Consider the following 26300-nt stretch of genomic DNA (forward strand, 5'->3'; position numbering starts at 1 on the left):
ACTTTAGGAAACCGCTTTTAAGGAGGTGGGTGGTCTCAATTCGCTACAATTGATTGTTCTCTTCCTGCATCTCTCCAAGTACTATACAGCCATCAATTACCATTTTGATTTATTAAGGTGGCAGGTATTTGATTAGTGTGATATACAAGTCACCTTCATGTCAGTTTTGAGAGAAGGGGTCATGTAAGTATAAGTGTTATGCAAAAGGCAACATGTCACTCACATACATGCACATTGTATGTTCATATGACATAAGATGGTTATAAAAAAAAAAGGACAACTCTCAGAGGGAGTGGGTGGCTCTTAAAAGAGCCTTTGGGTTTAGTATCAATGGATGAAGTTAACCTCCGAAGCCGTACAGAGTGCGGCCTTGTCTCTTCAGAGCATAAACCACATCCATAGCGGTCACGGTCTTCCTCTTAGCATGCTCGGTATAAGTGACGGCATCACGGATCACGTTCTCCAGGAACACCTTCAGCACACCGCGAGTCTCCTCATAGATTAGACCGGAGATACGCTTCACACCACCACGGCGAGCCAGACGGCGGATGGCGGGTTTGGTGATTCCCTGGATGTTATCACGGAGGACTTTACGGTGACGCTTGGCGCCTCCTTTACCGAGTCCCTTACCTCCCTTTCCTCTGCCGCTCATTTTGACTGATCTTCCCTCAAAAAGAGAATAGTCGAATATGAGACTTCTTTTCTGAGCTTCTGTATTTAAAGCGTGTCTGCGGACGTAAAAGAGGACATGTAGCGCGAACTTTGCTGGGCGGTGTTAAACTCAGCAGCTCCGCCCACTTTGCACAGACCAGTGTGATCTCTTTCTTTTTAATTGATTGAACCCTGCCAAAACACAATGCATCCTCTTAACTCAAATCCCACACCTCCAGTTCAACAACAGTATTAACGTATACAATATACAACCAGAAAGTTCCCTAAATTTAACGTTCTAAAACAAAATGACCTGGACAAAACACATGAATAACCTGGAGTAAACTAAACTAAGTCCTCTGTGGAAAGCATAGTCAATGACCCTCTACATCAAATCTACTTGTCATCCGACCACTATTACTAATACTCTCCTTGCCTGGATCACCATTTCTGACATTCGGATACAACACCTGCAAACAATACAGAACAAAGCACTAAAACTGACACACAGACTCACATTTTACATTAGCAATATTTACATACATACAATAACAGGCATCCAAACCATAAAACAAAGACGCCACAGTATGGATATATTTGAGGACAGCAACAAGCACTGCTGCTCTCCAGAAAGCTATAATAAAATTCACATTAACAGGTACCACCCCCATATCATTGTTTCTACAGCTGGCCAAAGCCCCTGAACCACCTGACCATCCATGACCGAGTAACCTGCTTAATATCGTCCATATGCACATGAAAGTGCCCAGCTGTCAACAGGCGGAAGCGCGTAGTGATACGAAGGGAGGGAAAAAGTGCCAGGTGATTGTGAGGTCTGACTTTTTTACGTACAACAATTTTGTGATGCAAATGTGTTACTCTTTTGAACACAAATTGTTTTTTGGAGCAAAACGATTGATCTTTGTGACCCCAGAAACTAGCCATAACTACTTTCTTCATGACATGTTCATCCGGCCCACATACCGCATGGAATGATGGCACTTGGGCGGTCCGCTCATGTTTGCCAAAAGTGGGCCATAACCAAGCCATCACAATGCCAGATGTCAACCAAAAACAGACCAAATAAACCAGTACTCAACCGAATGTGGGCCACTGTATAAAACTCTTTTGGTCCATATCTGGCCCACACCTGACATGTTCATCCGGCCCACATACAACATGGAATGATGGTACTAGGGTGGTCCACAATTGTTTGCCAGAAGTGGGCCACAACCAAAGAGACCAAATAAATCAGCACTCACCCAAATGTGGGCCACTGTGCATTTGAATTCTGGCCCACCTACCACATGGAATAATGACACTTGAGTGGGAGCCACAGTTAGCTCTCAGACTTACCCAGAACTGGTTTACACTCTATGACCTTGTCTAACCTGTACACTTAAGGAGTCACAACCATGATAAAATGGTATGTCAAATACGAAAACATAGAATAATGGTCTGAATTTGTGGCTACATGCCATTACCCCAGATACTGTTTGAATGGTGGCATGCAGTGGTCCAGTCTTGTTGGGACTCATCTTGGGGTCTAAGATGCGGAAACCTACTGAAGAATTGAAGAAATGACCAAACACGAGAAACAGCTGGTGAACAGTAGAGGACTATGATTTTTTTTTTGAACTTTTTTGAACAAAAGGCAAAACAAAAAAAAATTCAGGTCAAAGGAACAGTTGTTGACCTACAAAAATAAAAAATAAAAATCATGCCTGGCCCCAGCAAAAAATTGAAAATTGAAAATTGAATTCAGATAATATGATAAATCTTAAACTTTTTTTGTGTTCTTCTCTCATCCGGAGCTGGCAGTCAGCTGATGAGGAGGCGGGGTTTTATTTGAATTTCTTATCCAATAGCAAGATGAGCTGCAGCGCGCGCTCCTCCTGGCCTGGACCAATGAGCGGCGCCGTGACGTCGGCAGATCCTTTATAAAGCTGCAGCGCAAAGCGGAGCGGTATCCTTTGTTTTACTGTTGTAACAGAAGATAGAGAAAAATGGCAAGAACCAAGCAGACCGCTCGTAAATCCACCGGAGGCAAAGCCCCCAGGAAGCAGCTGGCCACCAAGGCTGCCCGTAAGAGTGCCCCGGCCACCGGCGGAGTAAAAAAGCCCCATCGTTACAGGCCCGGTACCGTGGCTCTCAGAGAGATTCGTCGTTATCAGAAATCCACCGAGCTGCTGATCCGCAAGCTGCCCTTCCAGCGCCTGGTCAGAGAGATCGCTCAGGACTTCAAGACCGACCTGCGCTTCCAGAGCTCCGCTGTCATGGCTCTGCAGGAGGCCAGCGAGGCTTACCTAGTCGGCCTGTTCGAGGACACCAACCTGTGCGCCATCCACGCCAAGAGGGTCACCATCATGCCCAAAGACATCCAGCTGGCCCGCCGCATCCGTGGAGAGAGAGCTTAAACTGTCTGCTGCTCTGAAAACACAACAAAGGCTCTTTTAAGAGCCACCAACTTTTAGTAAAAAGCAATATGTCCCATTCACTTAAACAATAACTATTTATATTCTCAGTTGCGTTATAAATGACCACAATGTAAAGATTCCTTGTTATTAAAACAGGGAATACTACACGTCCTGTTTAAATATTCATGACATGAATCTTATAAATGTATTGTATAAAGCAACTATCACTTGCTTACACAAGAGCAAATACCCGTTAGTTTTGATGACACCTGATGTAGGCCTACAGTATAGCGACAAAAGACCATAAAGTTAAACTGTCCACATTTGACTTGTTTTTGTTTAAGAACTTGCATAACTGGCAACACAAACTACACGTTTCCAATCAGTGTTTGTATACAATAAATGTATTTGAGACATGAGGATGTGAGCTCTAAGTAATTATAATTACTGATAACAAGCATTATAAATCATTGTCAATTCCGTACATGATAACCATTGTTATAAGAATGAGAAAATGATTTCTACAATTAACTACAATTTAGTATGGTATTTACTTTTCAATGTTGATTAATTTTATTCATAACATTGGTTACATTCTTATTTGGACTCCTACAGTTACATTAATGTGAGTCATTCTGTAATTTGAGGTATATTTCATCTATGTACCAATAATGCACTCAATAAAATAATCAATTAATAAGTTAATGCATAACTTCAGCATAAATCTTCTAGTTTCAAAGTTTAACTATTCAGTTTTAGAAAATATGGATGTCTTTGCTTGACTAAGTTTGTTATAGACAGTTGTAGCGTTACCAACTTTCATTATCTGCCCTTTGACGTTGTGTGTTGATTTGACAGTTAATGAATACTGATACCTAGTTTTAAATGGTTATCATTTATACACCGATATTGATGGCAACAAGCTTGTTTTCATTTATTATATTGTAACTATTACAAACATAAGGATGTGAGGTCTTTATAGAGAAGTGGGTGGCTCTTAAAAGAGCCGTTGTGTTGTTGAGGACCGAGGCCTGAAATTTACTTTTTGGCAGGTTTCTCGGTCTTCTTAGGCAGCAGCACAGCCTGGATGTTGGGCAGCACACCACCCTGAGCAATGGTCACTCCACCCAACAGCTTGTTGAGCTCCTCGTCGTTGCGGACAGCCAGCTGCAAGTGACGGGGGATGATCCTGGTCTTCTTGTTGTCTCTGGCAGCGTTTCCAGCCAGCTCCAGGATCTCAGCGGTCAGGTACTCCAGCACAGCCGCCAGATAGACGGGGGCACCGGCACCGACACGCTGGGCATAGTTGCCCTTCCTCAGATGCCTGTGGACACGACCGACAGGGAACTGGAGCCCAGCTCTGGAGGAGCGGGTCTTTGCCTTTGCTCTTGCCTTACCAGCGCCTTTACCACGTCCAGACATGTTTCTTGTTTATCTCGGAGTCAAGATAGAATAAAATCTTGAACTGTATTGAACCGTGTTTATACGGCAGCCAGTGCTCGCTCATTGGTCAGAGTGAGCGGTAACTACAATCCCCCAATCAGAGAAGAGCTCGTGTCTTTTTTCTGTTTTTTTTACTACAAGGCTTCCGCTTTGTGAGAGATTTCATAATAAAACGCAACATTTATTTGTGATACTTCCGACCTACTTTTAAATAAGGTCAAATAAAAAGTAGATTACAAAACACGGATTAATATTCCTGTAACCCTGTAATATTAACATATCATTTGTGTCTTCATTTAATTTCTTACCAGATGTTTTATTCAGTTATGTTATGGTAAGGTATGTATTTATTGTTTTGTGTTTTGTACTCTATTCTATGTTGGTTTGGAATTTCAATACATTTTAATCATCAGTTCAAGTGTCAGACCAAATAATGATTATGTATGAAGTGCCAAAAGAAATAAATGTGAATTAAAATTCATTACACATTAATTAATTAATTAATTAATTAATTGATTAATCAACACAATTACCTCCTGGAAGTATACTGCAATTACTCCTTAACCATGACATGGATATGGATAAACAGCCAAAAAAGAACAAATTAATGAATGGATAATTACTGTTACTTGTATTGTTGATTTGTTTGTGTTTTGTGCTGCGTTGTATACTTTCAGTTTTTTTTGTTTTTATGTGCTTAAATGTAGGAATTATTTAACATTGTATAACTCTTGTAAGTTAAAGTCAGGTGTTTTTTGAAGAACAAAAGATGCTTCAGGGTTTTCAAGATATGCAGAGAGCCTGGCTATATCCCTGTGCGCATGCGCAGTCGTGAAGATTTATTTTGCACCACTGGCACACTTTCAGTTTCATTGAATTATAATACTATTAGCATTTTGTTAATTACACTATTAATTATCATTATTACTACTGCTATTGTGACTGTTATTAGTATTATCACCATTGTTATCTGTATAGATATATGTAATGTATTATGGTGATGATGACTATATGAATAAGTTCTGTATTTTATTTATTTATTAATTAAATGTTTTTGTTCTTGTTCTTTTAATGGTGTTTTTGTTGTTCTGTCCGCATCTTCTTCGATGTGCTTCTCTCTCCTCACCTTTCTCTCTTGCTCTCGCCCAACAGGTCGAGGCAGATGGCTACTCACTTAGAGCGCAGTCCTGCCTGAGGTTTCTTTCTATTAAAGGGGGGGGGGGGGGGGGTTCCTGCAGCTGTCGGTAAGTGCTGCCCATGTGGGAATGTTGGGTCTCTTTCATTTAACCCTTGTGCCTCAGTAAGGACATTTCTGGCTTTCATTTTTTATTTTCTTGATAATTTGGGCTGTGTTCATGCCTATGCCTAAGAACATTCTTTTTAATATATTTTTGATTTCAATCAATCATCCAGGGCTTAAAATTAATACCATCATTTTGTTGTATTTATCTCTATGGGAGATAATTCATTGAAAGTAGAAAATTATATTAATTTATAATATTTTTTTATGGTAGTCTAGACCTGCTCTATGTGTAAAGTGCCTTGAGATGACTTGTGATTTGGCGCTATATAAATATTAATTGATCTTTCAGACCTTCTGTTTTGCCCACTGTCTGCTCATCAGTCTATTTTTGCATTTGTACTTCTTGTCTCTTGTTTTTGTCAACACGCTGTGCCATTTGGAAATAACTCTCTCTTTTTGTTTACTTTTTTTGAGCCATGAAATTTTATTACAATAAAACAAGGGTCTATCATTTTCTGTCATGGAGTTCATCATTTCACTACTAAAAGAAAATAAAGCAGATCACAGCCATTACATGTAAATGTTAGTGCTTTATATTCAGAAAACCCACATATGTCACATCTACAGGTCAGGACCTGGTTATTATAAACACACAGTCAATATTTAACTTCTATGTGTCATCACAGTAACAATGTTACATACTCTGGTAGCTGTAAACACTGGAAAAATATTAACATTTACATTTATAATCATCAGATAATGTTATATATGTTGGTTTTGCTATCTGTTTCCCAAATGTATTAGAGTATGTGCGGATGGGTGAATGAGAGCTATTAACTTAAAGCAGTTTGTAGAAAAGCGCTTTATAAAGTTTACTCCATTAACTTGCATTAGTTCACGGGGCAGATCAGCCACATCTAATATGGCGGACACACTGACAAATCGCAGCAACAGGCTAACCCGCTCAGTGAGGCGTCTATGTACATATGTCTATGGGGCGAAGCCTATAAAATATAGAATATGTGTTTTAGTTTAGTACTTTTTATATAATGTAGCAGCAGATCATAAATGTATTTTGGCTGTAAACCATGTCAGTGTTTACTTTGATATGACAGAAGTTGATTTATCTCCAGTTTCTTCTTTTTGTTCATTGTTTGCTGACATTTTCTAGACTAGTTTCTACTAACTGCTTTTTCTTCTTCTTTATTGAATGTTTATCAGAGCATCCCAATCACAAATAAATGACAAGACAGTGTAAGGTTGCATTTACATTTTTCAAATAAATAAATAAAGCCAAGGGTAAAGCACAATGACTTCAACAAACAATTAAATAAAAAAACATTAAAAGACAAGCTGAGGTTTTGCCTTTTCTATTCTCTCTGTAGTATTGTATTGCCTCTGTGCCTTCATTATAAATTCTGCATTCTCCAGTCACCTCAGCAGCACATATCTTCACCACCTGTATGCTGGATTTTGGATTAATATAAAGTAATTCTTTGTTTGTTATATTTTAGATACTGAGTGAGTCTACGGTCTCAGCAGTCATGTACGTATGTGTCCATTTATAATAGATGCTTAACAAAATATCAAGCAGTGAGCGTCAGTGTCCGTATGCCTCCATTAATCCAGTCTGAATTTGTCCAGTAAAGTGCTTCTTTACCTCCATGTGTCATCATGGTTTAATTTCAGAAATTGGTTTGTTTGTTGCACAAACTGCATTAACAGCTGCTGCAGCCATCATCCTCTCAAACTTTCTTCTCTTACTGCTGAACATGTTCATCACTATTGGGGGGCTTTTACAGTGATCATGTATGGTTAATTAAAGGAGTATAGAGGGTGGTGTATGAGGATCATCCATGTGAACATTTTGAAATTGATTGTCATTTATAAAGCAAATTTACACTTTTGGTATGGTACTGTTTTACAAAGGTAGATATTCATGACTAGATATCATCCTGAAAGAAATTAAGGCATCCAGTAGCTTATATGACGCACACATAAAAAAATGCAAAAAAAAAAACCTAAATTAAACTTAATAGAAGACAGTTGTAAGATGGTTACATATTACAGGAATAGTGGAAGTGGTGAAGTAGGACGCTATGGGAGGATAGAAGAAAAAAGGGCCCTGGACTCAAGTAAAAAAAGTGAGGAAATAGTATAAACATATAGTTACATTTAAGAAGAAATTACTGAAAAGATTCATTCTGATAGAATGATAAATGGTGAATATAACTTTATTGCCTTGCTTTCCTTCTCTCATCTGGCAGTCAGTTGATGAAGAGGCGGGGTTTTGTTTGTTGTTGTTTTGTTTTTTTTATCCAATAGCAAGATAGATGAGCTGCAGCGCGCGCTCCTCCTGGCCTGGACCAATGAGCGGCGCCGTGACTCCGGCAGATCCTTTATAAAGCTGCAGCTCACCGCAGAGCGGTATCCTTTGTTTTACTGTTGTATGGTTGTAACAGAAGATAGAGAAAAATGGCAAGAACTAAACAGACCGCTCGTAAATCCACCGGAGGCAAAGCCCCCAGGAAGCAGCTGGCCACCAAAGCTGCCCGTAAGAGTGCCCCGGCCACCGGCGGAGTGAAGAAGCCCCATCGTTACAGGCCCGGTACCGTGGCTCTTAGAGAGATTCGTCGTTACCAGAAATCCACCGAGCTGCTGATCCGCAAGCTGCCTTTCCAGCGCCTGGTCAGAGAGATCGCTCAGGACTTCAAGACCGACCTGCGCTTCCAGAGCTCCGCTGTCATGGCTCTGCAGGAGGCCAGCGAGGCTTACCTGGTCGGCCTGTTCGAGGACACCAACCTGTGCGCCATCCACGCCAAGAGGGTCACCATCATGCCCAAAGACATCCAGCTGGCCCGCCGCATCCGTGGAGAGAGAGCTTAAAACTGTCTGCTGCTCTGAAAACACAACAAAGGCTCTTTTAAGAGCCACCAACTTTTAATAAAAAGCATTATATCTATTTACTACAGTTAATTAGCTATTTTACTTATGAGCTATCAGTCATTAACGTCATGAATGTTGGATTAGCTCCAAAATGTTCGTATTCTTGTGAAACGTGACCCTACAAGCATGACTAGTTTCTTATTTTAGTTATTGTAAACAAACGTCACTTTAATCAGGGTCTTAACTCGCGTCACAAGACTACAAGTATGTAGGGGCGTATTTGTAGTGGTCAGAAATTTAATGTGACTATACTGGAATAGCTACAGCAAGGCTGAAGATAATGTAGGTCAAAACTACACTCAGCAAAAATAGCAAGGGTGAAAATCATGTTTTACAGTACATAGTACACATGATTGTGTTTATAAATGAGGACGTGAGGTCTTTATAGAGAAGTGGGTGGCTCTTAAAAGAGCCGTTGTGTTGTTGAGGACCGAGGCCTGAAATTTACTTCTTGGCGGGTTTCTCGGTCTTCTTGGGCAGCAGCACAGCCTGGATGTTGGGCAGCACACCACCCTGAGCGATGGTCACTCCACCCAACAGCTTGTTGAGCTCCTCGTCGTTACGGACAGCTAGCTGCAAGTGACGGGGGATGATCCTGGTCTTCTTGTTGTCTCTGGCAGCGTTTCCAGCCAGCTCCAGGATCTCAGCGGTCAGGTACTCCAGCACAGCCGCCAGATAGACGGGGGCACCGGCACCGACACGCTGAGCATAGTTGCCCTTCCTCAGATGCCTGTGGACACGACCGACTGGGAACTGGAGCCCAGCTCTGGAGGAGCGGGTCTTTGCCTTTGCTCTTGCCTTACCAGCGCCTTTACCACGTCCAGACATGTTTCTAATTTATCTTGTAGAAATAAATGAATATATTATCGCTGTATGAACCGGCTTTATATGGCAGCCAGCGCTCGCTCATTGGTCAGAGTGAGCGGTGACTACAATCCCCCAATCAGAGAAGAGCTCCTGTTTGTTTCCGGTATTTACTGCAAAGCTTCCGCTTTGAAAGGGGTTTTCATAATAAAAGTGACATTTCAGCTTAATATTTCAATCTTTTTTTTTTTTTTTTTAATAAAACCTTTAGAGGTGAATTATATCACACGTAGGCCTACATATGCCAAGATATAATGTATTTAAATATATATTTTTAAAAAGATATAGGCCACATGGTGTTGCTAATGAGAAGGTTTAGAACGGAGTCGAGCACAGACAGGCGACTACAGCTGATATCAGTCCAATCTAGAGGTTGATCCTTCCCAGAGACTCTGGTGGTGGTCTCACAGTAGGTTTCTGAGGTTTCAGCTGATCAGCAGCTACTGTTAAAGACAAAACATCATGAATAATTGCACTTTTATTCCAGAAATTCTGTTATCCCAACATTCAACTCTCCTACTTGTGACACTTCACACTGCATTAAAAATGCTTTCTGAGTTTTAGTGAATCATCTTACCACTGACATTGAGGAGGCACCTGTCAAAGTCCAGACCATGATCTGTGTACACTTCACTGTATACATTTTCTCATGCATTATTTCCAATGGAGAGTCATTCATGCTGCCACATGTCTTACTCTCTCCAAACGTATTTGTCATAAGCTTTGGGACTTAGTGAGCTGTTATTCATATCTTCACCCTCTGTTATGGTGTTGCTTGGGACTTTTACAGTGCCTAATTGTCGTCCCCGTTCTCCATTACATAAAGTGTGCTAGGTGATTGGGCGTAATGATTGACTGATTGATATTAAATGGATGATATTGTCTCACTTCTCCTCTTTTTGACTTCAGCTGTCTCCTCAAGTGCTTCCCTGGCCTGGCTGCTTACCCACAATGCATTGCCATAGAGTTTTGTGTCTCAGACAGACCAATGTAATCGTTGCTGCTGCTGCTGCCGCTGCCGCTTCACCACAGCCACTCCACAGAAACAGCCCGTTCACTACCTGTCTCAAACAACATCAACAACCTGTGGAAATGACCAATTGTATTGGAAAGGAAGTTCACTCACCTGTCTGAGGTGAGAAACCACACACAGGCGCTTTATCAGACAATTTAACTGTCCTGTCTGCCCGTTTTGTCTTCAAGAGGAGGGGTGTAGTTTTGTTAACGCTGATAATGTTTTCCCACCAGGAGGATGAGAGTGGTGCAGTGACTCAGTCTACAGTGACAGACAATACACAATAAACAAACAATAAACTCACTCATCACAAGTAAGACATATCCCACAATTACAATAATAATCTTCTATTTAGGATGAATTTATCACAATAGGAACTGGAGAAAATAAAGCACTCAGTGCTTGTGTAATGTTACAGCAACCCACCCAAAGAACTGTTTGAAGCAGCAAACACTCCTGTAGATGTTAAAATTGGCTTTAAAACATCTGTTGTTTCCTTGTTCTGCTAGCACCATGTAAAAGGTGACCTGTAATGAAATGATAAAGAAGCTAGGTCAAAAGGATGTGTAAGTACTGGCCTTTTAAATAATTAAAAGATTGTAAATGTGGTTTTGTAAAACATATTTCTTAATTTTTCTTTATTAACTGATCTGACTTTAATTATATTCATAAGAGTATTGATGGGAGAATTAACCAATTGGGGAAAATAATGATACACCTGCTGAGGAGGCTTGCAACGTTTGGTGTGTGCAGGCGACTGCTGAGAACCTTCTTCGACTCTGTGGTGGCATCTGTGTTCTCATATGCAGTGGTGTGTTGGGTAGGGGGATGTTCTGAGCGAGACAAGAACAGACTCAACAGACTGATTAAAAGAGCCAGCTCAGTCTGTGGCTGCCCCCTGGATCACATAGAGGTGGTGGGAGAGAGGAGGGTTTTGGCCAAACTGTCCTCCATCATGACTGTGAGGGCCTTAAGCAGCTCCTTCGGCGACGGATTAATGCACACTAACCCTGTAAGAAGGAGCGCTTCCGCAGGTCCTTCATTCCAACTGCAGCCAGACTGTACAATGCTTTGCTACAATGGTCCTTTTTTTCAGTATTTTTAATTTTATATATATATATATATATATATAACAATAAAATTAAAAAACTGAAAAAACTGCTGTAGCAATGGATTGTCCCCACTGTGGGATCAATACATTTAGCTTATTTGAAAATATTATGGAATATATATATTTAACAAATAAAAAAACACAGATCAATAAAGTTAATAATTTGATTGGATGTTGAATCTAAATGAAATGTATATTATTTATCTTCATTTGTGGGGGTTTTTTAAACAGCATATTATAGAATGATCTTAATTATTCAGGCTATTTGTTGTTATACCCCCAAAAATGTTTCATTTAATATGTAAACAATGCAGATTAATTATGCTTTGTGCACAAACCTAATCTGTATTTGTTCTATTTACTGCAGATCATACTGTATTATAGTACATACTTATACATACTGTATACTGTATTTAACATACACATTACTGACTAAAATAGTCAAAATTCAAGCTATTTGTGTAGGTAATTTACAGATATATTTAATGGTTAAAACATAATTATTGGGATCATGCTCTTAAGGTGAGATGTGGGTGGCTCTTAAAAGAGCCTTTTTATCAGGTTGAGGGGTTCAGACTGATGACAGCTCACTTCTTCTTGGGTGCTGCCTTCTTGGCTTTGGGCTTGGCCACCTTCTTTGCGGGAGCCTTCTTGGCTGCGGGAGCCTTCTTGACCACTTTCTTGGGGCTCTTGGCGGCCTTCTTGGGGCTCTTGGCTGCTTTCTTGGCCGCTGCGGGCTTCTTCACCTTCTTAGGGGATTTCTTGGCGGCTGCTGACTTCTTGGCTGCTGTCTTGGGCTTCTTAGCCGCTGCGGGTTTCTTGGCGGCGGGCTTCTTAGCTTTAGGAGCAGCTTTCTTCACGGCCGTCTTCTTGGGCTCCACCTTCTTGCTCATCTTGAAAGAGCCGGAGGCTCCGGTTCCCTTGGTCTGGACCAGAGTCCCCTTGGTCACCAGGCTCTTAACGGCGGTCTTGACGCGGGCCTTGTTCTTGTCCACATCGTAACCTCCGGCAGCCAAAGCCTTCTTCAGAGCGGCCAGAGACACGCCGCTTCGCTCCTTGGAGGCGGACACGGTTTTAACGATCAGCTCGCTGACGCTGGGGCCGGTCTTCTTGGGCTTTGCTGCCTTCTTCTTGGCGGCTTTCGCCGGGGCGGCTGCGGGAGCTGGAGCCACTTCTGCCATTGTTTTCTCAGAGTTTGGATCCTATGTAAATCACACAGAGTCTGAATAGACTAATGGAGAGTCTGAGGCAGGAGGCTGCACTTAAACACACCATGAGAACCGTGGAGACTCAGTCCCGCTGCTGGCTTCGGAGAGCAGGGTGAATGTCTGACACTTGTGTTTTCTAGTAGTAAGAAAAGAGGAAAAAATAAGTGTGGGACAAGTCCCGAAGGCTGACAGGCAAGACAGGAGATAGCGGACATGTTTGTCTTCATAATGAAGTCACGTAGAGCTCTGATGCTCTCTGCATTTTGTTTGTGGAGCAAACAAACATCACCTGTTCACCGCCTCGGACAGCACTGTGCAGCGACTTTTCGCTCGCATTTCTCTCCTAAAATGCTGTAAAATACATCCGAGCTCCACCAAACGTAGTTTTCCAGCTGGCTTACATGTTTGTTCACAGAGCCAACGTAAAAACAACCATCTGTTGATGATCATTTCATAATAAAATGAAGCTTTTCTGGTAGCAGCAAACACACTGATCAGGCTGACTATTCGGTTTAGTCAGACTTCATGTCGAAGGTGGATGTTGATGAGGTGATGACATTTCTTCTGTTATGAGGATTATTTTTAATATCCATAATCAACAACAATGTTATCTACAGTCAGTGTTACTTGTGTGTTATTCATATTTTTTATTTGTAATAAACAGTAATATGGTCTGTCTTGCTCCATTAATGCATAATGTAAATATAACACTATATGTAGTGCGTTGGTGAGGAATTACAAAATTAACTTACTCTCAAACACTGCTTTACTTCTCATCCAAAGAAACACATTTAGAAAGTTCCTGTGAACTGAGGTGTCCTTTAATTATCTTTGAACATTGTTTTTATGAACATGACTCTACTACACTATTTACATAGTGATCAACATTTCTGTTGAGAAATGTGAAACACACCATTGTGTAATAAGTGTGAACTGTTCTTTTATGTACACATTTCACTAATATAGCTTTCATTATATGTCAGTTATACTTTGCTGTTGCTATATTTTGGATGGCTTGTTCTTCAAAGGCAGTGGGTGACTGTAACAGATGATGTGTTGAAGATTTTTGAGCAGCTGAGCTGTTTATAATCCAAAATCACGTTTATGTTCTGCTAACTCCTTATACTGAAGTTACATACTGTACATACATAAACCATACTATAATAACATGTGACAGTGGCATGTGTTACCAATCCATATTAACCATTAAAAAGGTAAATAGTTACAGGACTATCTGATGTTCATGTTGCACATATTATATATTATATTATATATAACTGGCAGAAATAAACAGGCATGTGCGATGCACTGGTACAGTAGCTGTTTCCTGTAAGTTGTAGCGATCTCTGGATATAGTCACTCAATGTTTAATATTGCTCATTAAAATACAAGAGAATACCTTGAATAGTTTACTGACAAGTTTGTATGAAAGTAGCAGCATAATGTGTTTTAGCCTGTAAGACAACTGTACCATCATATACTTATATGTTAATGACCTGATTTCCTGATCTACATTGATGTTGGTCGTTATACTTACCTGTTGTATACTTAGTAGGTTACAATGATAACATTGAGCAGTTAATACTTACCTGTTATTAATATAGCAGTCCATCAAGTCATTTTTTGTATCTTTCTTTTCTGGTTTCACTCCAATTCAGTGCTGTCATCCGGACTTATCTGCTGTGTACAAAGTCAATAAAGGAGCAAGCACACTCACTTCCTGGCTCTTGAAAAGGAGTTTGGAGTTTATCTAAGTTAAGACTTTCAAAGTAAAACACATAGAGGGAACATTACATAAACAGTCAGGCAGAAAATCAAGGAATAATACCCTCAGGTGAATTTGTGGGTGTTTGCAATGAAACAGTTAATCTGTCTGATCACAAACACAAATATAACAACACTTTCATCACATGTTAAACATTAACGGCTGATCCAGAGATCACCATGATGAATGTGATATAATATATACACATTATATTACATATATTTGTTTATCTGCACTCATTCGAACACCATACTGAAGTGTGAACCAAACAGACTCCACTCTGCTCCTAGTCATCTCTTAATAACTACTACAGAGAGTACTTAAGATTAAGAATAAATAGATGAAAGGTTTATTATGAACTAATACACACAATAAATCTGAATCACTGATGTTTACCTAAAATATTATATAATCAGAAAAAAATGACCTTTTAATTAATTCAGTGAACTGATCCATGAAAGCTTTACACTGAGCTATGAGGCTCTTTAAACTCAGTGTTAACCATATCTAGTTATATTTGAATTAACCTTCTTGTTGTGGTCTTTATGATATTCTGTAACATGACATGTGTCATGGATTTTATTCACAAACACTGTCTTTACTTTAAAGCAAGTTAGATATGTTTTGATAGAAGGCTTTGAGGACAAATTTTAAGCATATTCAAGTTAATGTTCAAATATGTAGCTTAACACAACAGGACAACTTGTTGTCCAACACGCATCATCAACACAAACAAACCCACCTATATATCCACCCAAACAGGCAGCACAGACATTCTGGACTTGATCCCATGCTCCCCTGATCTGGCTTCAAAACTCCATAAGTTCTCCACCACAAATCCAGCTACCACCTACCTGTTCTCACCACATTCTCCTTTCATCTACAAGCAACCCCAAGGAAGAAGTATTACAAAACAGCAGAGTGGGAAATATACAGATCAAATATAGAAAGAAAACTATCCTGATAAACACCCCCCAAGGTCTGGACCAACAAGTAACGCTGTTTAGGCAACTTCTCACCGAGCCAGAGAGGAAACAATATGCCAAAATCCTGCTAAAACACCGATACAGACACTCTCCAATTCACAAAACATAAGAGGAAGCTGCGAAGAGATTCAGGTCCCCCCAAACAAAAACAGAAATAAACAGACTCCAAAGCATTATTAAAATACAAGCAAGAAAACTCGGAACACATGCTACAGAAAACTCAACCAGGATACAAATCCCCAGACCTTCTGGCAAAAAATAAAGAGCCTAAATGGAGATCCAAAAAACAATAACACACCACCAATCAAATCCTCCGGAATAATCATCAGTGACAACAAAGAAAAAGCCACACTCTTCTGTAATCATCTTGAAAAAGTCCACTCAAGCCCAAATGACCCATACTTTGACAAAAGACCTAGTTGACAAATAAAACCTGACAAAAAAGAGACATATACAGCCAATCCCATTGCAGAGAATCATCCCCTTACAAAACCAGTCAACATTCAAGAAATACAACTGAAATATATTTGCTACCAGGACACAATAGTTTTAGATGATGGGAGAGTCAAACAAGTCACAGAGAATGAGCAGAATGCCTTCCTCTCTGCATTGATTGAGCCACCAAGTGAAATTATTTTTCATAACAGAATGGTACACAAGGGTTTGGTCTACACAAGTAAAAGCTACTGCCGCACAAAAATACACAATGATTATTGCATACGCCTGACAGATGGCTGCTCTGGGGATATTAATAACAGATAATATCATACCGCTCAGAAGCAGTATCTGAAATTGCCCAGTTCTTCAAACCATTCGACACATGTTACCTCTTTTCCCCTTCCACAGGGTTTTAGGTTTGTATCCCATATTGCATGTGTGACTGAGGGTACGTCCCCAATCCACTTGATTCCAGTTGATAACTTGAACAAACATGTCTGCTTGTGAAGTCTGCCAATAGCATTTATGTGTGCAATTTCCCAAACCAGTATGAGAGGGATTAGAATACAAAATGAGGTATGAGCCATGAAGCAGCCAATAATGTAATATATCTGCCGATAATGTGAGAGAGACTCACTCAGCTACCATCCAACCATTTGTATTCACATTAATGTTTGATTGTATTGTGTTCTTATTTTTATTTTTTTATCTTGTTTACTTTTTCTTTTTTTTCTTCTCGTTTTTTAAACATTTATCTTTCTGTTATTCTTTGTATAGCTTTATATTTTTTGGTATAGTACTGTTTTATGAAGACAGACAGACAGACAGACAGCTTCATTCATCCCAACGGAAATTAAGGACCAGTAGCTTATATGACATACAAATGCAAAAAATAAATAAATAAATAAATAAATCACAGAAGACAATTGTGAGATGGTTACATATTCCAGGAAGTAAGTATGCAAAGTGCTGAAGTAGGATGCTATGGGAGGATAGAATAAAAAAGGGCCTTGGACTGAAGTAGAAAAGTGGGGAAATTGTGTAAACATACAGTTACATTTAAGAAGAAATTATTGGAAAGATTAATTCCGAAAGAATGATAAATCGTGAATATAACTTTGTCTTGCTTGTCTTCTCTCATCTGGCAGTCAGCCGAGGAGGAGGCGGGGTTTTGTTTGTTAAATTTGTTTTATCCAATAGCAAGATGAGCTGCAGCGCGCGCTCCTCCTGGTCTGGACCAATGAGCGGCGCCGTGACGTCGGCAGATCCTTTATAAAGCTGCAGCGCAAAGCAGAGCGGTATCCTTTGTTTTACTGTTGTAACAGAAGATAGAGAAAAATGGCAAGAACCAAGCAGACCGCTCGTAAGTCTACCGGAGGCAAAGCCCCCAGGAAGCAGCTGGCCACCAAGGCTGCCCGTAAGAGTGCCCCGGCCACCGGTGGAGTGAAAAAGCCCCATCGTTACAGGCCCGGTACCGTGGCTCTCAGAGAGATTCGTCGTTATCAGAAATCCACCGAGCTGCTGATCCGCAAGCTGCCCTTCCAGCGCCTGGTCAGAGAGATCGCTCAGGACTTCAAGACCGACCTGCGCTTCCAGAGCTCCGCTGTCATGGCTCTGCAGGAGGCCAGCGAGGCTTACCTGGTCGGCCTGTTCGAGGACACCAACCTGTGCGCCATCCACGCCAAGAGGGTCACCATCATGCCCAAAGACATCCAGCTGGCCCGCCGCATCCGTGGAGAGAGAGCTTAAACTGTCTGCTGCTCTGAAAACACAACAAAGGCTCTTTTAAGAGCCACCAACTTTTAGTAAAAAGCAATATGTCCCTATCTGTAACTAATACTAGTTTGAGGTATCAGTTGCATCATATACAAGTTCAAACACCTGAAACAGACTATTGCAAGTCCTGTTTAATTACCAACAAGATTAGCTGTCAAATTAGCGTCCCGCCAGTAATAAATCATGAGCAATAATGTAAGGCTAATAGAAACAAGAGCATGTGAGCTCGTTAATAAAAAGCAATGCCACTTATCAGAACATCGACCAGTTAAATTTGCGTTAAACAGCAAGGATGTAAGAAGACGCTCTATTAAAACAGGGAATCCTATTTGAAACTGCTTCATGGAATAGAAAAACTATTACATCGAGATTATGTGCACAGGAGCAAGTTAGACTCGATGTTAGCTTTTAAACACTTCGGTGATGTGGGTCTAATATATCGGCAAAAGAATATTAGCAGTTTTGTAAAATGACATTTGATAATTGTTATAATTATCGTTTTAATCACTTGCTGCAAAATGAACCACATACGGTTCATTATGTTGACATGGTACACATAATTGTTTAAAAATGAGGATGTGAGGTCTTTATAGAGAAGTGGGTGGCTCTTAAAAGAGCCGTTGTGTTGTTGAGGACCGAGGCCTGAAATTTACTTCTTGGCGGGTTTCTCGGTCTTCTTGGGCAGCAGCACAGCCTGGATGTTGGGCAGCACACCACCCTGAGCGATGGTCACTCCACCCAACAGCTTGTTGAGCTCCTCGTCGTTGCGGACAGCCAGCTGCAAGTGACGGGGGATGATCCTGGTCTTCTTGTTGTCTCTGGCAGCGTTTCCAGCCAGCTCCAGGATCTCAGCGGTCAGGTACTCCAGCACAGCCGCCAGATAGACGGGGGCACCGGCACCGACACGCTGGGCATAGTTGCCCTTCCTCAGATGCCTGTGGACACGACCAACAGGGAACTGGAGCCCAGCTCTGGAGGAGCGGGTCTTTGCCTTTGCTCTTGCCTTACCAGCGCCTTTACCACGTCCAGACATGTTTTTTGTTTATCTCGGAGTCAAGATAGAATAAAATCTTGAACTGTATTGAACCGTGTTTATACGGCAGCCAGTGCTCGCTCATTGGTCAGAGTGAGCGGTAACTACGATCCCCCAATCAGAGAAGAGCTCGTGTCTTTTTTCTCTTTTTTTACTACAAGGCTTCCGCTTTGTGAGAGATTTCATAATAAAACGCAACATTTAATTTTGATACTTCCAACCTACTTTTAAATACGGTAAAATAAAAACTAGACTACACAACATGTATTATCACCCCCTGAATATCCACATCACTACATCAAATGTTACAAATGTTGAGAACAAAAATTTCGATTTCTTGTTTGACTTGAATATTAATGTATTTTATGTCACTTTCTGCTCAGATCTAAAGTGATTTATTTATGTTTTTAAAGATGCATTTTTATATAAAATTCATGGATTAGTTAAAACATCCATCTCTGGCTATATTTTATAATTATGATAATATTGTCAGTGTAAGCTCTGAGCAATAAATATTTGTCTTTATTTATTTATTCTTTTTCAAGACTGTATAAAAGTAATGGAGGTAGCCACTGTGATGTCATCCATTGGTTTGTGAAGTCCCATTTTGAAGCTCCAAATGTGTCATTTTGAGTCACCATCCTGTAGTTTTGAAACTGGAAGCTGAACAAGTTTTTTTTTTTTAAACAGATGTGTTGAGTCGTAAATAAATCTTTAAATGTTTCAGTGAGGTAATGAATAGCCTGATCCCTCATTTCTGCTGCTATTTCTTCATCATTGAATTTACTTTTGTTATCCTTTCCTAACAAGCAGTTACACATTACAGTAAACCTATATTACAATTAAAATACACTCAGCTCAGAAAAACAGCTCTGTTTTAGCAACCATAATTAACGACTGGGTAAGTGCTAATTTTAAATTGTATGCCTCACTTAACCATCATTACATGTTTGCAATTATAGTTGTCTATAATCACTTGTATAACAAGCAATATTATATAGTCTGATATGAGAGGAGCGTCATATTTAGCTTCTTTTCATGTCCAGCAAGAACAATATAAATACTACAGCTGAGAGTCGGTTTTCAACCAAAAGTTAACCTGTGAAATCTCTCTCTTTCCTCACTGGCACAGTTTTTGTTACCTAAAATATTGATATAATTTCTATGTTGGACATTGACCAAGGGTTTAATTATGGTTAAACTTTGCTTCCTCATACAGCTGAAGATGTTTGTTTAATATATTGACTTAATTTTGTTTTTTAATTACAACACTTTCATCATCAGCATATGCTAACACAACCCGGCTCCCAATGCTGGTTCTGATGTCACTCAACCTATCATCGTTTTTAATCATATTCAGTTAAAAAAATGAATGTGCGTGTGTGAGTGTGTGTATACATAAATGTGTGTATGTGCAGATACAAATAGATAGTCTTACAGGTCTGCATTCACAGCATTAGGTCTAAATCTCTCTCACACACACACACACACACAACCACCACAAAAAAGTTGCATTATGTAAACAAACTGGTTAAAATCCTGAAAACAAATTAATATTTGTTTTTTTATTATTAAGACTGATGTTGGTTAAAAATATATTAATTCAAAGTAGAAATATTCATTTATAATATTATGGCAGTCCTTTTAAAAGGACATTTTTGTCCCTAAGGAACTCAAATGAAATGTGAGGCACAAGGAGGCACATATGTTAAAATTTCCCACATATATTCTCGTTAATTAAGATCAAATGCTTTCCTTTCGTCCAATCCTATGATTAATCTTTTTTTTTGTTTGTTTGTTTGTTTAAGATTTTTTCTGGCATAGACGCCTTTATTTGACAGTAGAAAGACAGGAAATACGAGGGGGGTGACATGCGCCCAGCAATGGTCGCGCCACATGTCCTCTTTTACGTCCGCAGACACGCTCTAAATACAGAAGCTCAGAGGAACAGTCTCATAATCGACTTTTCTCTCGTTCGAGTAAAGAGCAGTCAAAATGAGCGGCAGAGGAAAGGGAGGTAAGGGACTCGGTAAAGGAGGCGCCAAGCGTCACCGTAAAGTTCTCCGTGATAACATCCAGGGAATCACCAAACCCGCCATCCGCCGTCTGGCTCGCCGTGGTGGTGTGAAGCGTATCTCCGGTCTGATTTACGAGGAGACCCGCGGTGTGTTGAAGGTGTTCCTGGAGAACGTGATCCGTGATGCCGTCACTTACACCGAGCACGCCAAGAGGAAGACCGTGACCGCTATGGATGTGGTTTATGCTCTGAAGAGACAAGGCCGCACTCTGTACGGCTTCGGAGGTTAAACCTGATCCACTGATACTGAAACCCAAAGGCTCTTTTAAGAGCCACCCACTTCCTCTGAGAGTTGTCCTGTTGTGTATTAATAGTACTCGTTGAAATAACTCGCTATTAAATATTCAACACACTGAAGAGATAACAGAGGTAAAGAGGTCGACTAGTGAGTGACCATTTAACACATGCCTTGCAAACACAGTTCAATCCATTAATTAACCTACTTAAGTAGATCAGATGGTACAAATAAAACCGTTGTATATTGCGAGATGATGTGATTCCACATCCCACGGTACGCTGCAGTCACATTAAAGACTAACCACCTACTTCTAAGAGCTGTGTTATCGCGGTTTACATAAGGTGTAGGTGTGAACGTATATATTAAATACTTATTTTGCATAATTAAGTCGGTATCAAGTTTTGACAATGTGGGGAAAAAACCCTGTCAAAAATACATCTGATTACTAAAAAGTTCTGCAACATTTTTGTATTTCTTTTTGGACTCTGATACTTTTTGTTGCAAGTTGAAAACAAAGTAAGCACTAGTTGACTATTCAATTAATAGTAGTTGGAGGGATGTAGGGGGAGAAGAATCAATTACATGTTTTTTCAGAATTGAAGTATCTTCTCTGAAGCATCATGAAGTGACATCTACACACGTTTAACAGCTGTAGACGTCTGCACAATACTTAATAAAGGTGAACAGATTTATATTTGTAGAGTGTCTTGCTCATAGGCTCACAGGAAACTTCTACTGGCTTTCTTAGTCCTTTCATGTTAATAGTAGTATTATTATTAGTAGGCAAAAGGTTTCATGGAAAATTGAAATGGTGTAATTCATATCAAAACAGACACATACATTTTTGATAACAAACGTACATCTAAATACAATATTACAAAACACTATATTATAGTGAAGACTCTGAGGGGCACTGTAAGTAAAAAGGCGGTCAGGTCTCTCCTTGAAGTGGGGGACGGTGTATTATATTGCGCATGCTCAAGATGTCAACCAATCCTGTGCGAGTAACAGCGCAGTAACATTTACATCAGATGGATATATAATAACTGGTTGGGTTTAGTGCAAGTATTCGTTTGTGGAAATCAAACCAGCGAAAATGCCTGATCCAGTCAAAGCACCCAAGAAGGGCTCCAAGAAGGCCGTGTCTAAAGCCACCAAGACCGGCAAGAAGAAGAGAAAGACAAGGAAGGAGAGCTACGCCATCTACGTGTACAAGGTACTGAAGCAGGTCCACCCTGATACCGGTATCTCCTCCAAGGCCATGGGCATCATGAACTCCTTTGTTGGAGACATCTTTGAGCGCATCGCCGGTGAGGCTTCCCGTCTTGCTCACTACAACAAGCGCTCCACCATCACCTCCAGGGAGATCCAGACCGCCGTCCGTCTGCTCCTGCCCGGTGAGCTGGCCAAGCACGCTGTGTCTGAGGGCACCAAGGCTGTCACCAAGTACACCAGCTCCAAGTAAACCTGTTGTCTGTAACCAACAACTCAAAGGTCCTTTTCAGGACCACCCACAACTTCACCAAAGAGCTTTATTCCTTGTAAATTAGCGTTGAGTCGAGGCAGAAATAAGTGTTTAACCCAAATACAGTGAGTCTCTACATTTTATACTTGAGATGTGAATTTCAATAATGGCAATCTAATTTTATTGTATTAAAATGTACTGTTTCATCATGCTCTAAAACACAGGAACGTGTAAAAGCTCTCAGGAGGCATCAAACCAGATGCACTGTTGGCCATAAAGTGTTGCTGCCAGACTATGAAGTTTGAATGCAATGATGATCCTGACATCACAAAAATCCACTGATTGGTACGAAGAAGTGAATTTGCAACAATTTCTGCATCAATTGTTTGAGCTTTAGGCTGAAATAGTCATCAACATTATTTATCTATGTGGCTGTAATTGGAAAGCAGTGATTTAACACTTGAGGCACCCAACGAGAATATCCTGTTTTTGATTCAATATATCAGCCAGTATAAAAGCTAACTGTATGAAAGTTAGCCAGGGTTTGTCTTTTTTATTTTTAAAATTCCACAATCTCCTCTATTGCAAGGTGTATAGAATAGGAGATTTGCATATACTACATGTACATACTTTCAAAATACAGATAAACATACATATAAATCTTAACAGACGAGACTTTTTATCTTCTTTTATTGAACAGCTCTCAAACACTCACATCTTATGTTCAGTCCGAAGTCAAGCTAACGCTCCAAGTAACATCCTGTTCCTAACCAAGATAGACCTTCAAAATAAGAGCATACATCTTAAATTCCACCACAGCTTACATGTTTGTTCACAGAGCCAACGTAAAAACAACCATATGTTGCTGATCATTTTATAATAAAATGAAGCTTTTCTGGTAGCAGCAAACACACTGATCGGGCTGACGATTCTTAGTCAGCCTTAATGTCGGAGCTGCTCTTTGGCTGTGAACATTTCTTCTGTTATCCTGAGGATTATTTTTAATATAAATAAACAACAACACTGTATTCTGCAACTGGGATTATATTTGTATCATACTGTCGTTTAATGTTTATTAGTTATTGTTAATATACTAATTAAGAAATTAGATTAGAATTTCTTTCTAAAGTCTCAAAAAGCCTTTTTAAAGACAATCTTAAAAAATGATCTAGCATTGACATCCATAGAAAATCTTCTGATTAGAAAAATAGTGCGGGATCTTCGGCCATCTTTTACACTGTGATCTGCTGGAGAGGGGGCAGCACGGACAGGGACAGGAAGAGACTCAACTAACTGGTCAGGAGAGTGAGCTCTGTTCTGGACTGTCCGCTGTACTCCCTAGAGGAGGTGGGTGAGAGGAGGATGTTAGTAAAGCTGACATCCAACATGGGCAACACCTCTCACCCCCATATGACACTGTGGGGTCCCCGAGTAGCTACTTCAGCTTCAAACTGTTATACCCACGGTGTAAGAAGGAGAGACTCGCAGGTCTTTCATTCCAAACGCTGTCAGACTGTACAACACCAGCACAACCTGAACATGTTATAGTTTATATTCTCAATTACACCACTCATCACCATATATATTTCATATTTAACAAACTGTTTATTTTCAGTACATTTAGTAGGCTTGTTTGTCTCAGTTAGCACCAGTTTTGACTGTTTGTTTGTCTATTGTATATGTTTAAGGGTTTCTGTTTGTTCTGTTTTTTGCTTATGTTTACTGCTGTCACATGTGAATTTCCCTGTTGTGGTTATTCTGTACATTATCATGTATGGAATTCAGACATCATTATTTATTATACTTATCATTAATTTTAATTACTAATAGTTATTCAGCCCTCAAAAGGATCTGAAAAGTATTCTGATAAAAACTAATTAAAAGGTAAAATGATTAAAATTGCAGATGTAGTAAACAGTGAGTAGATAGAAAAGTAGTCACAAGAATCAATAAGGTTCAACATTCTGAGGGGCTGTAAAACACATCAAAGGGAAATCTTTCTGATTTCTTTCCAAATCAACTATAGTTGAGATGTTCATTATTAAATATTAATCATGTTATAGTAAAATGGCTGTCATTGTATTGCATTTACATATATTCTGTATTTGTGCTACTTACTGCAGATCATACTGACACCTTAGTATTAATTTATTATGTAAATGTAAAATATGATCTGAGTATACTGAGATAACAGAATATGACTGAGCTGACAGCACAAATAACTGCAGTCACTTACCATGTTTACATACCACCTATAAAAAGGTACTGAGAAAGAAAAGGGCTGCATCTGACTAACATGTCAGATAATATGTATGTAATAATCTGCATGCCTGTGTTTAATACATAATTTCACTTTACTGACTAAAATAGTCAAACTTCAAACTATTTGAGTCAGTAATATGGAGACACTATATTAATGGTTAAAACATAATTATTGGGATAATGCTCTTAAGGTGAGAGGTGGGTGGCTCTTAAAAGAGCCTTTGTTCAGGTTGAGGGGTTCAGACTGTTGACAGCTCACTTCTTCTTGGGTGCTGCCTTCTTGGCTTTGGGCTTGGCCACCTTCTTTGCGGGAGCCTTCTTGGCTGCGGGAGCCTTCTTGACCACTTTCTTGGGACTTTTGGCGGCCTTCTTGGGGCTCTTGGCGGCCTTCTTGGGGCTCTTGGCTGCTTTCTTGGCCGCTGCGGGCTTCTTCACCTTCTTTGGGGATTTCTTGGCGGCTGCTGCCTTCTTGGCTGCTGTCTTGGGCTTCTTAGCCGCTGCGGGTTTCTTGGCGGCGGGCTTCTTAGCTTTAGGAGCAGCTTTCTTCACGGCCGTCTTCTTGGGCTTAGTCTCCACCTTCTTGCTCATCTTGAAAGAGCCGGAGGCTCCGGTTCCCTTGGTCTGGACCAGAGTCCCCTTGGTCACCAGGCTCTTGACGGCGGTCTTGACGCGGGCCTTGTTCTTGTCCACATCGTAACCTCCGGCAGCCAAAGCTTTCTTCAGAGCGGCCAGAGACACGCCGCTTCGCTCCTTGGAGGCGGACACGGTTTTAACGATCAGCTCGCTGACGCTGGGGCCGGTCTTCTTGGGCTTTGCTGCCTTCTTCTTGGCGGCTTTCGCCGGGGCGGCTGCGGGAGCTGGAGCCACTTCTGCCATTGTTTTCTCAGAGTTTGGATCCTATGTAAATCACACAGAGTCTGAATAGACTAATGGAGAGTCTGAGGCAGGAGGCTGCACTTAAACACACCATGAGAACCGTGGAGACTCAGTCCCGCTGCTGGCTCCGGAGAGCAGGGTGAATGTCTGACACTTGTGTTTTCTAGTAGTAAGAAAAGAGGAAAAAATAAGTGTGGGACAAGTACTGAAGGCTGACAGGGAAGACAGCAGATAGCGGACATGTTTGTCTTCATATTGAAGTCACGTAGAGCTCTGATGCTCTCTGTATTTTGTCTGTGGCGCAAACAAACATCACCTGTTCACCGCCGCGGACAGCACTGCGCAGCGACTTTTCTCTCTCATTTCTCTCCTAAAATGCTGTAAAATACATCCGAGCTCCACCAAACGTAGTTTTCTAGCTGGCTTACATGTTTGTTCACAGAGTCAAAGTAAAAACAACCATATGTTGATGATCATTTTATAATA

The 26300-nt window shown here is 40.4% G+C and overlaps 9 protein-coding genes across 11 annotated transcripts in view; 4 read left to right on the plus strand and 5 right to left on the minus strand.

Moving 5' to 3' along the window:
• The window catches only part of LOC128371393 (histone H1-like), a 36515-nt gene that overhangs the window by 3529 nt on the left and 6686 nt on the right, over window positions 1-26300 (plus strand). The window lies entirely within an intron of this gene.
• LOC128371411 (histone H4) lies at window positions 341-4228 on the minus strand. 2 transcript variants are annotated; one of them, XM_053331727.1, is made up of 2 exons: window positions 4201-4228; window positions 341-657 (listed from the first exon to the last, which is right to left on the minus strand). In XM_053331727.1, the coding sequence occupies exon 2, from the start codon at window positions 650-652 to the stop codon at window positions 341-343; it is 312 nt and encodes a 103-aa protein (XP_053187702.1). In that variant the 5' UTR covers window positions 653-657; window positions 4201-4228. The 2 variants fall into 2 exon arrangements, with proteins under 2 accessions (XP_053187702.1, XP_053187703.1); XM_053331728.1 differs by lacking the exon at window positions 4201-4228 and adding an exon at window positions 1989-2001.
• LOC128371660 (histone H3-like centromeric protein cpar-1) lies at window positions 2658-8640 on the plus strand. Its single transcript, XM_053332029.1, has 3 exons — window positions 2658-3062; window positions 4143-4436; window positions 8224-8640. Exons 1-3 carry the CDS (start codon window positions 2658-2660, stop codon window positions 8638-8640), a joined length of 1116 nt encoding a protein of 371 aa, XP_053188004.1.
• LOC128371401 (late histone H2A.L3-like) lies at window positions 9119-9528 on the minus strand. The gene has a single exon (XM_053331718.1). It carries the CDS (start codon window positions 9526-9528, stop codon window positions 9145-9147), a length of 384 nt encoding a protein of 127 aa, XP_053187693.1. The 3' UTR covers window positions 9119-9144.
• LOC128371395 (histone H1-like) lies at window positions 12278-12876 on the minus strand. Of its 2 annotated transcripts, XM_053331712.1 has the most exons (2): window positions 12368-12871; window positions 12278-12325 (listed from the first exon to the last, which is right to left on the minus strand). In XM_053331712.1, the coding sequence occupies exons 1-2, from the start codon at window positions 12869-12871 to the stop codon at window positions 12278-12280; spliced, it is 552 nt and encodes a 183-aa protein (XP_053187687.1). The 2 variants fall into 2 exon arrangements, with proteins under 2 accessions (XP_053187687.1, XP_053187688.1); XM_053331713.1 differs by having other exon boundaries at window positions 12278-12876.
• On the plus strand, window positions 17354-17853 carry LOC128371396 (histone H3). Its single transcript, XM_053331714.1, has one exon. The coding sequence runs from the start codon at window positions 17426-17428 to the stop codon at window positions 17834-17836; it is 411 nt and encodes a 136-aa protein (XP_053187689.1). The 5' UTR covers window positions 17354-17425; the 3' UTR covers window positions 17837-17853.
• Window positions 18491-18896, minus strand: LOC128371399 (late histone H2A.L3-like). Its single transcript, XM_053331716.1, has one exon. It carries the CDS (start codon window positions 18894-18896, stop codon window positions 18513-18515), a length of 384 nt encoding a protein of 127 aa, XP_053187691.1. The 3' UTR covers window positions 18491-18512.
• Window positions 22295-22693, plus strand: LOC128371404 (histone H2B 3-like). The gene has a single exon (XM_053331721.1). It carries the CDS (start codon window positions 22308-22310, stop codon window positions 22674-22676), a length of 369 nt encoding a protein of 122 aa, XP_053187696.1. The 5' UTR covers window positions 22295-22307; the 3' UTR covers window positions 22677-22693.
• Window positions 25194-25819, minus strand: LOC128371408 (histone H1-like). The gene has a single exon (XM_053331725.1). It carries the CDS (start codon window positions 25812-25814, stop codon window positions 25194-25196), a length of 621 nt encoding a protein of 206 aa, XP_053187700.1. The 5' UTR covers window positions 25815-25819.

This window comes from Scomber japonicus, chromosome 13 (assembly GCF_027409825.1).
Source record: "Scomber japonicus isolate fScoJap1 chromosome 13, fScoJap1.pri, whole genome shotgun sequence".
NCBI classification, from domain to species: Eukaryota; Metazoa; Chordata; class Actinopteri; order Scombriformes; family Scombridae; genus Scomber; species Scomber japonicus.